General features: G+C 40.2%; 1 protein-coding gene across 2 annotated transcripts in view; it reads right to left on the reverse strand.

The window, feature by feature from the left end:
* Positions 1-13,144, reverse strand: part of MTHFD1 (methylenetetrahydrofolate dehydrogenase, cyclohydrolase and formyltetrahydrofolate synthetase 1) — a 58,455-nt gene that overhangs the window by 15,904 nt on the left and 29,407 nt on the right. For both annotated transcript variants that reach the window (XM_065871443.1, XM_065871444.1), the window contains 10 exons: positions 10,152-10,279; positions 9,561-9,658; positions 9,214-9,387; positions 8,209-8,345; positions 6,586-6,632; positions 5,624-5,731; positions 5,407-5,481; positions 2,985-3,087; positions 1,011-1,087; positions 245-385 (listed from right to left, as the gene is read on the reverse strand). In XM_065871443.1, the coding sequence (XP_065727515.1) occupies positions 245-385; positions 1,011-1,087; positions 2,985-3,087; positions 5,407-5,481; positions 5,624-5,731; positions 6,586-6,632; positions 8,209-8,345; positions 9,214-9,387; positions 9,561-9,658; positions 10,152-10,279 (1,088 nt within the window). The remainder of the gene's footprint in view (positions 1-244; positions 386-1,010; positions 1,088-2,984; positions 3,088-5,406; positions 5,482-5,623; positions 5,732-6,585; positions 6,633-8,208; positions 8,346-9,213; positions 9,388-9,560; positions 9,659-10,151; positions 10,280-13,144) is intronic.

Raw genomic sequence — 13,144 nt, forward strand, 5'->3', positions numbered from 1 at the left:
CTCACAGGCTGAAGATACTGCTCAAACCACCTGTGGTCTATTATTGGAGCATACCATCTATCACTCACTATGGAGTACTTTTTATAAACTTCATAATTATATAGTGAGTAACAAGATCATATGAATTTATTAGTTAATTGTAGCATCTTAAGTATGCCACAGTTTTTGTCAGTGGTAACTGCTGAGAAATGCTGGGACAACAGACGCAGATGGATTGCCAAGTCTGGAGTGCCCGGCTACCCACCAGATCTTCGGTACTAATGGGCTCCCCTTTCTTGCTGGATGCCACCACCATTTTGCTCAGTCTCTCTCTCATATCTTCTAGAGAACTGGTGAGAGCCAGGACAGCCATGATTTCACTGGCCACGGAGATATCAAACTGGGCCTGTTGGCAGGGAAAAGACGCATCAGGGAAAACTGTGTTAAACAGAAGCGTGGATTGCAAAAGTAATCCTTGTTTGCATCCCAGGCTTAAACAAATAGCTTAAAAGGACAGAATAAAAGAACAGTACAAAAAGAACTTAATGAAAATAACCTTCCAACAGCAAAAATTTGTAATTAATTATTCTAAGACCTTGAGTAGTCGATTTTTACGCATAAATGTTCTAGTAGGACCAACGATCCCTGTGAAGGCAGCTTGTAATCACGTGATCATGGTTTCCCTAACATACAAGGGACTAACTCAGAAGCTCTTACACCGAAGAGGCATACTACAAAATGGCCACAAAAAAGAAGCAATTTTAATCAATTCATGTACAAGGATATTCACTTGGGGCACTCCACCTCCAGGAAAAAATACTGGGGGAAAAATACACAGGTGACACATGGGATTTACTGCAAAAACTGTCAGGAGTGCTCAATACCACACACCTACTCGCTCTCATTTTACAAGGGAGAAGGCAGAACAACACCTGGCAGTATCAGCTGATCAGGAGGGAATGGAGGAGGATAGAAGCAGCAAGGATCTAGTGCCCATGAACTAATTTACTTAGAAAGGAACAGGCAGTTACCGTCCGTGTGTGCCCCTTCTCCGTGGGAGCCTGTCCAATTGTGATCTTCCTCAGGAATCTGTCATTGGTATCCAGCACTACGGTAGAAAAGGAAGATACAGTAGAGAGGGAAAATACAGCAGATATAGTAGAGAGGGAAAAGGACCATAAAGTCAAAGGAACCAGCAGAATTTTAAGCAACAAATCTAACTTAATGACTATAATATTTGATTTCAAAATTTATGGTAAAGCTAGAATATGGGTCCAAGTTTAGAAATGATGTTTTCATACCATTAATGTGCAGGAATTAAAGACAAGACGGTAGAGTGGCTTGGTTTATTCTTCCTAGAGAATTCAAACAATTAACTAGAAATCTGGAATCCATTTCAAAGCATATTCCACACTCCACAAAAAAACAGAGCAGGCCAGTTTTTCAAAAGGCCGAGGTTTATGTTGTTCTGTGGGATGACTCACTGATCTTACATAACCCTGAGACACACAAGGCCCATAAACACAGGGCAAAGGCAATGCCTTTTGAAGCAGGCTGGGTAACAGACCTGCTCTTTCCTTTAGCTCACTTAGAAGAAGTAATTTCCATTCTGATGACAGAACATCTTTCCAATTGCATACTCTTGAAAACATGGCAAAGATCAACCTACTAACTAATCTTAATCCCCCCACCTCCTAGGTCTAACTACGGTGAACATTTTAGTGTATTCCCAATTTTGTTTTTTGTATGACATACCAAAAATAACAACAAAACACAAAATGAAAAACAGCAGCAAACCAGTTCACACTCTTTTAGGGTGGGTCAAAGAGGAGAGGCACTTTCAAGGTACTTGATAACATGCCAAAGTATTTTCCTTAAAGACTGTAATAATTTAAACACTAAAAGCAGTGTCTTGTGCAGCACTTGGGGAAACACACACACCACCCCATTTGATAAGTGAAGGATGTAATGAGTTGTTGGAGTTTATCCTTATTTTTAAAAAAAAAATAGTGTCTAGTTCCTTGCATCTAATTTCTGTGTATAGAACAGCCAGTCAATGGGTATGACCCATGTTTTCCCATGTCTGCTTCTACTTTCTTAGAAAGCATGAATTACATATAAAGCAAAGGAAAAATGATTGTGATAATAAATTTTCAAAATGGATCTTTAGCTTATTCCTCATAAAATATGATACCATATGTCTAAAGCTATTGAAGCAAAGGAAGAGAAAGATCAGTGTGGTTTTAGATATTAGGAGAGTTGCCTTAAAAATGCCATTAGCTAGCACGGTTACTGAGCCAATGACAGTCACAAAAACAGTCAATAAATGGCCTGTCAGCTGCACTCTGTACATCTAGATGAAAATTTCTTCTCAGCAGTGACAGAGTTTAGACGCATACACTGTTGGTACAAAATAAAACTCTAAGCCATGCTAGTTGACACAGACAAAAGCAACATCTGGCAGTGAAACCAGGCAACTCACTCACCAATCTGCTGGATGTTTAAACCTTGAAGGCTACCTACTTTGTTACAAGAGAGTTTAAGAAAATGAGGTAAAAGTGAGCAGGCAAGCTCCAGACCTACAAGAAAAATCAAGTCACTTATGCCAGACAAGAGTTCTAAGAATAAAGGGCAACATGATTTAAGAAGTGATTAAACATCACTTCTCTACTTAATGACACCAAAACTTTCTGCATAAAATGAAAGTTGCAAAATGTTATTTTTGGTTTATGTATGAACTTCCTTAAAACCCTCCTCACGCCAATGAACACTGAAGAGCCAGCAAAATGTCCAACTAACCAAACGAAAGGAGGTTTGATTACAGCTAATAAGGAGGGAGACTGATGGAGGTGGCCAGGAAAACGAGTGAGTCGCCATCTTAGTCAGGCCTTAACCATGAAAACACCAACACACAAGCTATGGACCTCCCATTTTATCACCTCTAAGGGAGGTCATGGGGCGTGCAGTATAACCAAACCAATGGGGTGTACACCCTGCTCTGGTACCTCTTTGCCAAGTTATAGTTTCTGGATCAATGTCCAATCTTGCAAATCTGTGTATCTCTTCATCTGTCAGTGTGGTAGGGTCAGTCTTTTCAATGCCTAGTCTCTGAAGAGGTAGGAAAATTAAAAAATAAGACAAACCAAACAAAAGCAGATATGATTTAAAAAAAAAATTTTTTTATCCCTATCTCCAGATAGGGGAAATATAAACCATGTTAAATTCAGAAGGGAAAACTATGATCCCTTTGGCTAAATCTTTATTTCCCATTTACACATGTACAAAGGTATTATTAACATGTTTGTCCCTATCACTGAGCACCAGAGGCATTTCCCTAAACCGAAGCCCTACGTAAACATAGTGACCAAAAAGTGTTGTACCTAACTCACCATATGCAAACATATTGAAAGGAAAAGCTTTTTCAATCAAACAGTTGAGAAGCCCAAGTCACATGCAAAATTAGAAGGGCAAAAACAAGTATCGATCAATAAAAATCAATGTAAATCACTTTAAATGCTTTTTTAAAAACTAATATGCTGACCTTTTGAATATATTTAAAGGGATAAATAGTCCTTTCGATGCAGAAGAAAAGAAGAGACATTGCTCTAGCACAGTACATGCTTTCTAAGTAGTACTATCCTTTCACTGCCTTCTTACTATTCCAAAAGGCACAAGAAGGGTTTGTTTCTTCCTCCTCACGGAACTTGGAAATTTATTTATTTACAATGTGTACCATGGTCAAATACTGAAATGGAAAATGCCTTTAAAATGTACTCTCTTTTTCTCTTAACTCCTGGTAGATCTGAGTGGCCCCAGCAAACCCTACTCTTCCCATAGTTCCCTTCCTGTGTTATGAGGTTAAAACCTCAGGTGTGTTTTCAGAGCTGGTGCTCACTGGCTTGTCAAATAGCATCACAAGCCTGGAACATGACATTGTTTACAGAAGTCAGCAAAACCCTCAGTCACTAAGCTGAGAATTTGCTGTTGACAACCCTTCTTGACTGAGTACCTGGTGGGTAGACTGTGATAATACAGCACAAGAGAGGATGCCTGGGGACCAGGAAACAGAAGATCAACGTTCTAGTTCCAACCTGGTGAGGGGTGCTGTGGCCATTGACAAGTCCCTTGATCTCAAATCCCAGAGCTTTTTAAAAGATCATTTAAACGTTGAGTCCAGCCCCTCCCCACACCTGACAGAAAGTTCCATCAGCAAAGGTAAGATTAGAAGTTGCCTGCTCTTCTACAGTACTTGCTGCCTTGCAGAACACAATTCTTTTACATAACAAGGTAATAGCTGACTTACCTTATGCAAGGATGTTTTGTGGGGTGTGAGAACAAGAGAAGCTAAAAAATATCAAACTGTGTAAAAGTCACTTTTTCTCAAGTCCAGAGAAAAATGCATATATATAAATAGTGACAGAACTGTAAAGCAAGTAGGGCAAAATGTAAATCATTACTGCATCTGGAGCTTGTGTACTATTCTTACAGCATTAAAATATAAAGTTGCAAAAAGTTAAAAATAAGGTGAGTGTAACTACTATTGATAACTAGGTAGCACATACCATTTATTGAATGCTTATGTGTGTCAGGCAGTCTAAAGAATATTTACAGATATATAACATTTCTTTCATATGTAAAAGTAACACAAGAATATATTTTGAAAATTTCCTTGTGCTACCCCTTTATAGCCACACCTTTCCCCAACCCATAACTCCTGGCACCCACTGATCTATTTTCCATCACTATAGCTTTGTCTTTTGAGAATGTCATATAAATGGAAGCATACAGTATGCAACCATTTGCGGCTAGCTTCTTTCAAGCAACATAATGCCTTTGAGATTCATTCAAGTTGTTGTGTGTATCAGCAGTTCATTCCTTTTTACTGTATGGATGTACCAGCTTGTTTATCCATTTATTACAGAAAGATATTTAGGTTGTTTGTAGATTTTGTTTCTATATGAATACAAGTTTGCATTTCTTTTGAGTAAATACCTAGGATTAGAATTTCTGGGTCATATGGTACAGTGTACGTTTAATAACTATATATTTGTAATAGAAGTTCAAATAAAATACAGAAGCAACCACTCTTGCTTAAGGCCCTGATGCTGCAAAGAGCAGGTATTCAAACTCTAGAAGCTGCTATGTTGCCACGCTGGCATCCTGACTCCTATATCCATGCTATAAAGAAGTGTCATTCTTCTTAGCTGAGAGCAGGTCCTCAGTGCTCTATCGATCCTGGGACTAGCCACTAAAAATTCTAAGATAAGTGAGAAACAACCTCTGCCACCCATCTTTATGTATATCATAACCTTATGACTATGGTTATGGATGAACTTGTCCAAAACAGGCTACTCTAAGGAGATTATAACCTCCTTATCAATCACCTAATTTCACACAATATCAAAAATGAACAAGGGAAAAGCTTACCCGTAACCTCCGGATTTGGATATCAGAGAACTTTCTCACTCCATTTACTGATGGTACCAAACGATTAAAGAGGGCCTTAGAGAAAAGGAGGAAGAGGGCTTTTAAGAGAGAGGAACGCCACTGTCTTGCTACCTGCATTATTGGTACCCAAGGGTCCAACATTAATTTGAGTGCTTCAAACCTTCTGAAAGTGCCCGTGGGGGTCTCAGCAGCCTACCTTGTCTGTCTGGGTCTGTTCGTGGAACATCCGGGCATCGATGGCTGCAGCCACAAGGTTATTAGCCGCAGTGATGGCATGGATGTCACCAGTAAGGTGGAGATTAAACTACAAAAGGGTAGAAGCCACATCAGTCTTCCAACTTCTCTGCATCTTTTCACATTCATTCTATTGCAGCCAAACCAATCCCTATGTTAAAGCCAATGGGAAACTGATGGCAGCACAGCTAGTGGACAAACACCAACACAGCTATCTCTTGAAAACAAATTACTATCTATCCTCAGAAGGAACACTGATTTTCCCTAAGAGACATGGCCAATAACCATAAACGCCACACCCCTGGGATCAGCAGCAACGCTGGATTAGTAAGAACACACTCACGTCCTTTAAACAGTGAGCAAGAAGTACACTGGAGCGACCCAACTCCATGCCTATACGCTGCTCCCACTTCTGTGGTTATTACTTTGAATTCACTTCATGTTTGTTCTTCCCTATCTTATGCTTCATTTAATCACTTGCTTATTATTTTCACTGCAAGCCAGGCTTTGAAGTCCTTGTCATGTCAAAAAAGTAAACTGTTGGGCTTCCTTGGTGGCGCAGTGGTTGAGAGTCCGCCTGCCGATGCAGGGGACATGGGTTCGTGCCCCGGTCTGGGAGGATCCCACATGCCGCGGAGCGGCTGGGCCCGTGGGCCATGGCCGCTGAGCCTGCGCGTCCGGAGCCTGTGCTCTGCAACGGGAGAGGCCACAACAGTGAGAGGCCTACGTACCGCAAAAAAAAAAAAAAAAAAAAAAAAAGTAAACTGTTTAAAAGTTGGCAAATTAAGATGTTTTTCTCTGAAGTACTGCTTCTGTTGAGCAAACAAGTCATTTGCCTACTAAGATCTCTACAATAAACTTTAATCCCATGAAGGAAAAACTATAAAAAAAGGTCTCATCCAACCAAATCCCAGACCACATTACCTCTTCCATAGGAATGACCTGTGAGTAGCCGCCACCTGCAGCACCACCTGGAGGACAGGTCAAGGTTGAAGACTCATGTTAAGCACGTTTCACCATGACTTGCAAATCAAATGAAAACAAATCGGTTTTTGTAACTGCTCCGCATATTATTTACTTTTTACAACCATTTGGACAGATTCGATCAAGTGCTTTCTAATTTTCTTGACCAAACTAAACCGCTTGATCTTGTTCACTCTGAATAGTCTCTCAACTGAAATCTGAATCTAACTGACAAAACCATAAACACATAACATACCTACTCATTATCTTTAGAAACAGGTTCCTCTTGATTCCTAACATTTGTTAAGAAAAACCCAGCCTACAGTTACATAAAGGCAAACCTGTTCAATTTCCTACCCGCATAAATGCTATTCTGGCATTTTAAAAAAGGAATATTTAAAAGAAACACAGCAACACAAACACAGAGACTGCAATTCTTCCTAAATAGGACACATATGGTAGAAAACAGCTTAACTGCTAGATTTTTGCTGGCCCATTTGGATTACTAACCAAAATCCAGTTAAAAATGTCCAGGTTTACAGTGAGATAAATGTCAATCTGAGGTAGAGGTTTTGTGTGGGGTTTTTTTGTGGGGCAGAGATCATGCAATGAAAATGGGGCAATTTGTGATAAGAGGAAAAGGAGCATATTGGGTTCAATAAGGGGGAAAAGGCTCATTCTGAAATAAAAGGGGGTTGTTAAGCTCAAAAGCAGAACTAAGTTAACGCACTTATATCAAAACAATAGGCTGAAGAAGGACAAAGGCGTACCCCGTGTCAACATTTGTAGTAATTGTTAGAACAAGCGGGATATGTGATACCCTATCGCCAAGCAAATGATGAAGCTGACTCTGAGAACCTATTTTAATTAATAAAAATAATTTTAATTAAATGAACATGTCTGCAGTACTGCAGCTATCAAAAACTGAAGGTGAAAAAAAAAAAAACTGAAGGTGAAGTACAGTTATTGTTGTTGTGTTTTCATCTAATCAGAAGAAACATTGGGTTGATGGTATTATCTTAGAGCTTGACGTAGACGTGGGGACCCACCCTGGTACTTGATGATACTGCCTTGAGTTCAAGCTACCTCTGAATCCCAGTTGCTGCTACTGTAAGTGGAGATAAAACTAACCATCTTAGAAGATAAAGTAATAGGCATAAACTGCGTAGCACAAAACCTGGCACGAAGCCTATACTCATAAGCATATACTTTTCTTATTCCCTCAGTGTGAAACATCTGTAGGGTTTGTCTTTGTCTCTAGAAAGTCAGCATGGTGATCAGCGGCTGTGATTACCTTTATTGTTACTATGAGAGTCGACTATCGGTCATATAAAAGCACCCCTGGCTACATATTACCCATCCCAGGGAATCCCTGTGCAGTATCAGACAGTGACAGCAGGAGTTGGGGTGATCCAATGAAAGCCTTCACCAAAAGCACCATGATGCTCTTCTGGGATGTGATGAAGCTGTTTCTAGTGTCTAAATGAGCTGAAGACCCCGCACACATTCATGGGCCAAGTGGGCCAGGAGGACTGAAGGAGGTGCAGGCGCCCTCTGGCCACCCAGGTCTGGTCTCACTAATACCTTTTATTCCGAAGGTGGGGCCCTGAGAAGGCTGTCGCACACACGCGAAGACATTCTGACGGAGATGGGCACTGAGGCCCTGCACCAGCCCAATCGTGGTTGTGCTTTTCCCCTCTCCCAGGGGTGTTGGAGTTATTCTTCAAGATGAAAGCAAAATAGGAAAATTACATTTATGTAAATTAAATTCATGTGTATCACTAAGTCAGCTCTGATCCTAGAGAGTGACTCTTAATCTGAATAACCAGAAAGATGAAACACATGAAAGGGATCTTTTCCAAGGGTCTTAGTTGTAACTTCCCCCCAGTTTGAAATTAAAAAAGACTTCTGCATTTTAGCTCTTCTGACAGTTAGGGGCAAATATACTCTACTTTGTAAGAGACACTGCTATACTTTTAATTTCTCAATTTAGTCTCAAAAACTAGCTTTTAACTCAGCCAAACAAAAAAATAGATGAATCCTCAACAGATCTACAGAATTAATGATCTGGGGTTTAAAAAAGGCAATTCCATCTGAAGATCAGGTTTTAAGATTCAAACTCTTCCACCTACTAGATGAATAACCTTGACAAATTTTCTCATCTCTATAGAGTTGTCTACTCTTCTTCACAGGGTCGCTGTAAGGATCAAATTAGATAAAATACATATGAAAATGCTAAAACCAGGGCTTCCCTGGTGGCGCAGTGGTTAAGAGTCTGCCTGCTGATGCAGGGGACACAGGTTTGTGCCCCGGTCTGGGAAGATCCCACGTGCCTCGGAGCGGCTGGGCCCGTGAGCCATGGCCACTGAGCCTACGCGTCCGGAGCCTGTGCTCCGCAACGGGAGAGGCCACAACAGGGAGAGGCCCGCGTACCACAAAAACAAATTTTTTTAAATAAAAAATAAATAAAAATCTAAAACCAAATTAAAGGAACCTCCACATATACATGGCTAAGCGCAAATGCAACCCCTGGTAATAATAATCAGGACTAATATTAAGATTCAACTGGCAAATGGGCAAAAACCATACCCGGTCACCACCACGTATTTCCCGTCGGGCTGGTGCTTCAGGCGTTCCAGTACTGACAGCAGGACTTTGGCCTTGGTTTCACCATACAATTCTACCTCTTCAGAGCTCAGACCAATTTCTCGAGCCAGGTTACCAATGGGCTTTGGCTTGCAAGACCGTGATATATCAATGTCACTTAGAAGAAATATAGAAAATATGTATCAACCTTTATTCACGGGACTCAATCAATGCCATCCTAGTAATGACCCACCTCAACCACGTTCGGAGGGGGCATACACATAACCATGGTATCCATCAGCTAAAACCCCACCATCCACAGTGTGAAAACAGCAAAAGCTTCTTTTTACCTTGGCACAGGTGTCTTCAGGTTAAGTTTGTTATACTGAATGATCCACTTCCCGGGCTTAAATTTCTCCAGGAAACGCTTTGCACTCTCTACCGTGCTCTAAACAAAATGACACAAATGGAACTGAGAAGAGGTGATGATTTTAACCTCCACCTCAGTTCCTAGTCCTGGTCACTCAAGTTCAATCACAAAATGAACAGCTTCAGGATCCGCCTGTTAACATGCTTCAATTCGAGGCCGGAGTCTATAGGCAGCAGGATGCCCTGGGCTGTGCGCCTCACCCCCACCAGCTGGTGTGTGTTACAAAGGGCAAGAAGCCAAAACATACTGAGTGAAGCCAGGCTGCTCGTACTTTTTTCCCCTTAAGTTATCACATTCCAGAGTAAATCAGAATCATGCTACCCCTACTTCCCTCTATTAATACGATTGATTCTACTTCTCTCTACTTCCATTTCCTTTTTCTCTTCAACAGATTCACATCCTTACTTAGATCCTGAGTAGGTTCTATGACATTTCTACTTGGGGAGAAATGCAGTACCTGGAATTCTATCAGCTTCGTAGAACTATTACAAAAACGTCCATTCACACTTACCTGCATTAGCATCACCACCGTCATTGGCCCGACGCCACCAGGAACAGGAGTAATGAAGCTTGCCCTCTCCTTGGCCTCCTTGTATGCCACATCACCCACAATTTTCCTCCCACTTGATTTTGTATCATCTGGTCAAAGAGGTAAAAAAGTCAAAGCACAGTCTCAGAATCACAATCTTCGTGTTTATTTCTAAGTTATGTGATCAATTACAACAGCTTGTTCCAAAAACTAAGTCGAGTTTAGGGTGTGTAGTCCCATCTGGTTCAAGTGCCTACTTTACTTAAAAGCTGTGGGATGTGATAAAAGCTCCCCATTTATGATAAAAACTCTCGAGAAAGTAGGCATAGAGGGAAGTTACCTCAACATAATAAAGGCCAAATGTGACAAACCCACAACCAACATTGTTCTCAATGGTGAAAAACTGAAACCATTCCCACTAAGATCAGGAACAAGACAAGGTTGCCCACTCTCACCACTATTATTCAACAGAGTTTTGGAAGTTTTAGCCACAGCAATCAGAGAAGAAGAAATAAAAGGAATCCAAATTGGAAAAGAAGCAGTAAAACTGTCACTGTTTGCAGATGACATATTATACACAGAGAATCCTAAAGATGCTACCAGAAAACTAATAGAGCTAATCAATGAATCTGGTAAAGTAGCAGGATACAAAATTAATGCACAGAAATCTCTGGCATTCCTATACGCTAATGATGAAAAATCTGAAAGAGAAATTAAGGAAACACTCCCATTTACCACTGAAACAAAAAGAATAACATACCTAGGAATAAACCTACCTAAGGAGACAAAAGACCTGTATGCAGAAAACTATAAGACACTGATGAAAGAAATTAAAGATGATACAAACAGATGGAGAGATATACCATGTCCTTGGATTAGAAGAATCAACATTGTGAAAATGACTATACTACCCAAAGCAATCTACAGATTCAATGCAAGCCCTATCAAACTACCAATGGCATTTTTCACAGAACCAGAACAAAAAATTGCACAATTTGTATGGAAACACAAAAGACCCCAAATAGCCAAAGCAAACTTGAGGAAGAAAAATGGAGCTGGAGGAATCAGTTTCCCTGACTTCAGACTATACTACAAAGCTACAGTAATCAAGACAGTAAGGTACTTTTAAAAAAAAAACCAACACAACAACAACAACAAAGAAAACAGTATGGTACTGGCACAAAAACAGAAATATAGATTAATGGAACAGGATAGAAAGCCCAGAGATAAACCCACACACATATGGTCACCTTATTTTTGATAAAGGAAGCAAGAATATACAATGGAGAAAAGACAGCCTCTTCAATAAGTGGTGCTGGGAAAACTGGACAGCTACATGTAAAAAAAATGAAATTAGAACACTCCCTAACACCATACACAAAAATACACTCAAAATGGATTAAAGACCTAAATGTAAGGCCAGACACTATAAAACTCTTAGAGGAAAACACAGGCAGACACTCTATGTCATAAATCACAGCAAGATCCTTCTTGACCCACCTCCTAGAGAAATGGAAATAAAACAAAAATAAACAAATGGGACCTAATGAAACTTAAAAGCTTTTGCACAGCAAAGGAAAACAGAAATGAGACGAAAAGACAACCCTCAGAATGGGAGAAAATATTTGCAAATGAAGCAACTGACAAGAGGATTAATCTCCAAAATATACAAGCAGCTCATGAAGCTCAATAATAAAAAAAAAAAAAAACCAACAACCCAATCCAAAAATGGGCAGAAGACCTAAATAGACATTTCTCTAAAGAAGATATACAGATTGCCAACAAACACATGAAAGGATGCTCAACATCACTAATCATTAGAGAAATGCAAATCAAAACTACAATGAGGTATCACCTCACACTGGGCAGAATGTCCATCATAAAAAATCTACAAACAATAAATGTTGGAGAGGGTGTGGAGAAAAGGGAACCCTCTTGCACTGTTGATGGGAATGTAAATTGATACAGCCACTATGGAGAACAGTATGGAGGTTCCTTAAAAAACTAAATATAGAACTACCATACAACACAGCAATCCCACTACTGGGCATATACCCTGAGAAAACCATAATTCAAAAAGAGTCATGTACCACAATGTTCACTGCAGCACTATTTACAATAGCCAGGACATGGAAGCAACCTAAGGGTCCATTGATAGATGAGTGGATAAAGAAGACGTGGCACATATATACAGTGGAATATTACTCAGCCATTAAAAGAATCAAAATTGAGTTATTTGTAGTGAGGTGGATGGACCTAGAGTCTGTCACACAGAGTGAAGTAAGTTAGAAAGAGGAAAACAAATACTGAACACTAACACATATATATGGAATCTAAAAAAAAAAATGGTTCTGATGAACCTAGGGGCAGGACAGGAATAAAGATGCAGACAGAGAGAATGGACTTGAGAACGCGGGGAAGGGGGAGGGTAAGCTGGGACATAGTGAGAGAGTGGCATTGACATATATACACTACCAAACGTAAAACAGATAGCTAGTGGGAAGCAGCCGCATAGCACAGGGAGATCAGCTTGGTGCTTTGTGACCACCTAGAGGGGTGGGAGGCAGACGCAAGAGGGACGGGATATGGGGATATATGTATATGTATAGCTGATTCACTTTGTTATACAGCAGAAACTAACACAACAATGCAAAGCGATTATACTCCAATAAAGACGTTAAAAAAAAAAAAGCTGTGGGATGACAGGTGTTTGCTATCTCCCAGGGAGAAACTTACTTTACCTGCAAAATTCCACAAGATGCTTAAGTGGTTTTTCAGAACCAGGAGAAACCTTTTGTCTTCTGTCAGGTGGCAAATAAAATACCAACAGTGTTTTATTCTTAAAGCCAACCACCAAGTATACAATGAGCACCTTTTAAAATGTTAATTTGCCAAGGCCTTCAAAGGAATTTTTTGGGTGCACAAAGCTCCAGCTATATCGCAGCTGCCAGATATGGTTTCTACAGCAACTGTCA

This window comes from Phocoena phocoena, chromosome 2 (genome assembly GCF_963924675.1).
Source record: "Phocoena phocoena chromosome 2, mPhoPho1.1, whole genome shotgun sequence".
Taxonomy (NCBI): Eukaryota; Metazoa; Chordata; class Mammalia; order Artiodactyla; family Phocoenidae; genus Phocoena; species Phocoena phocoena.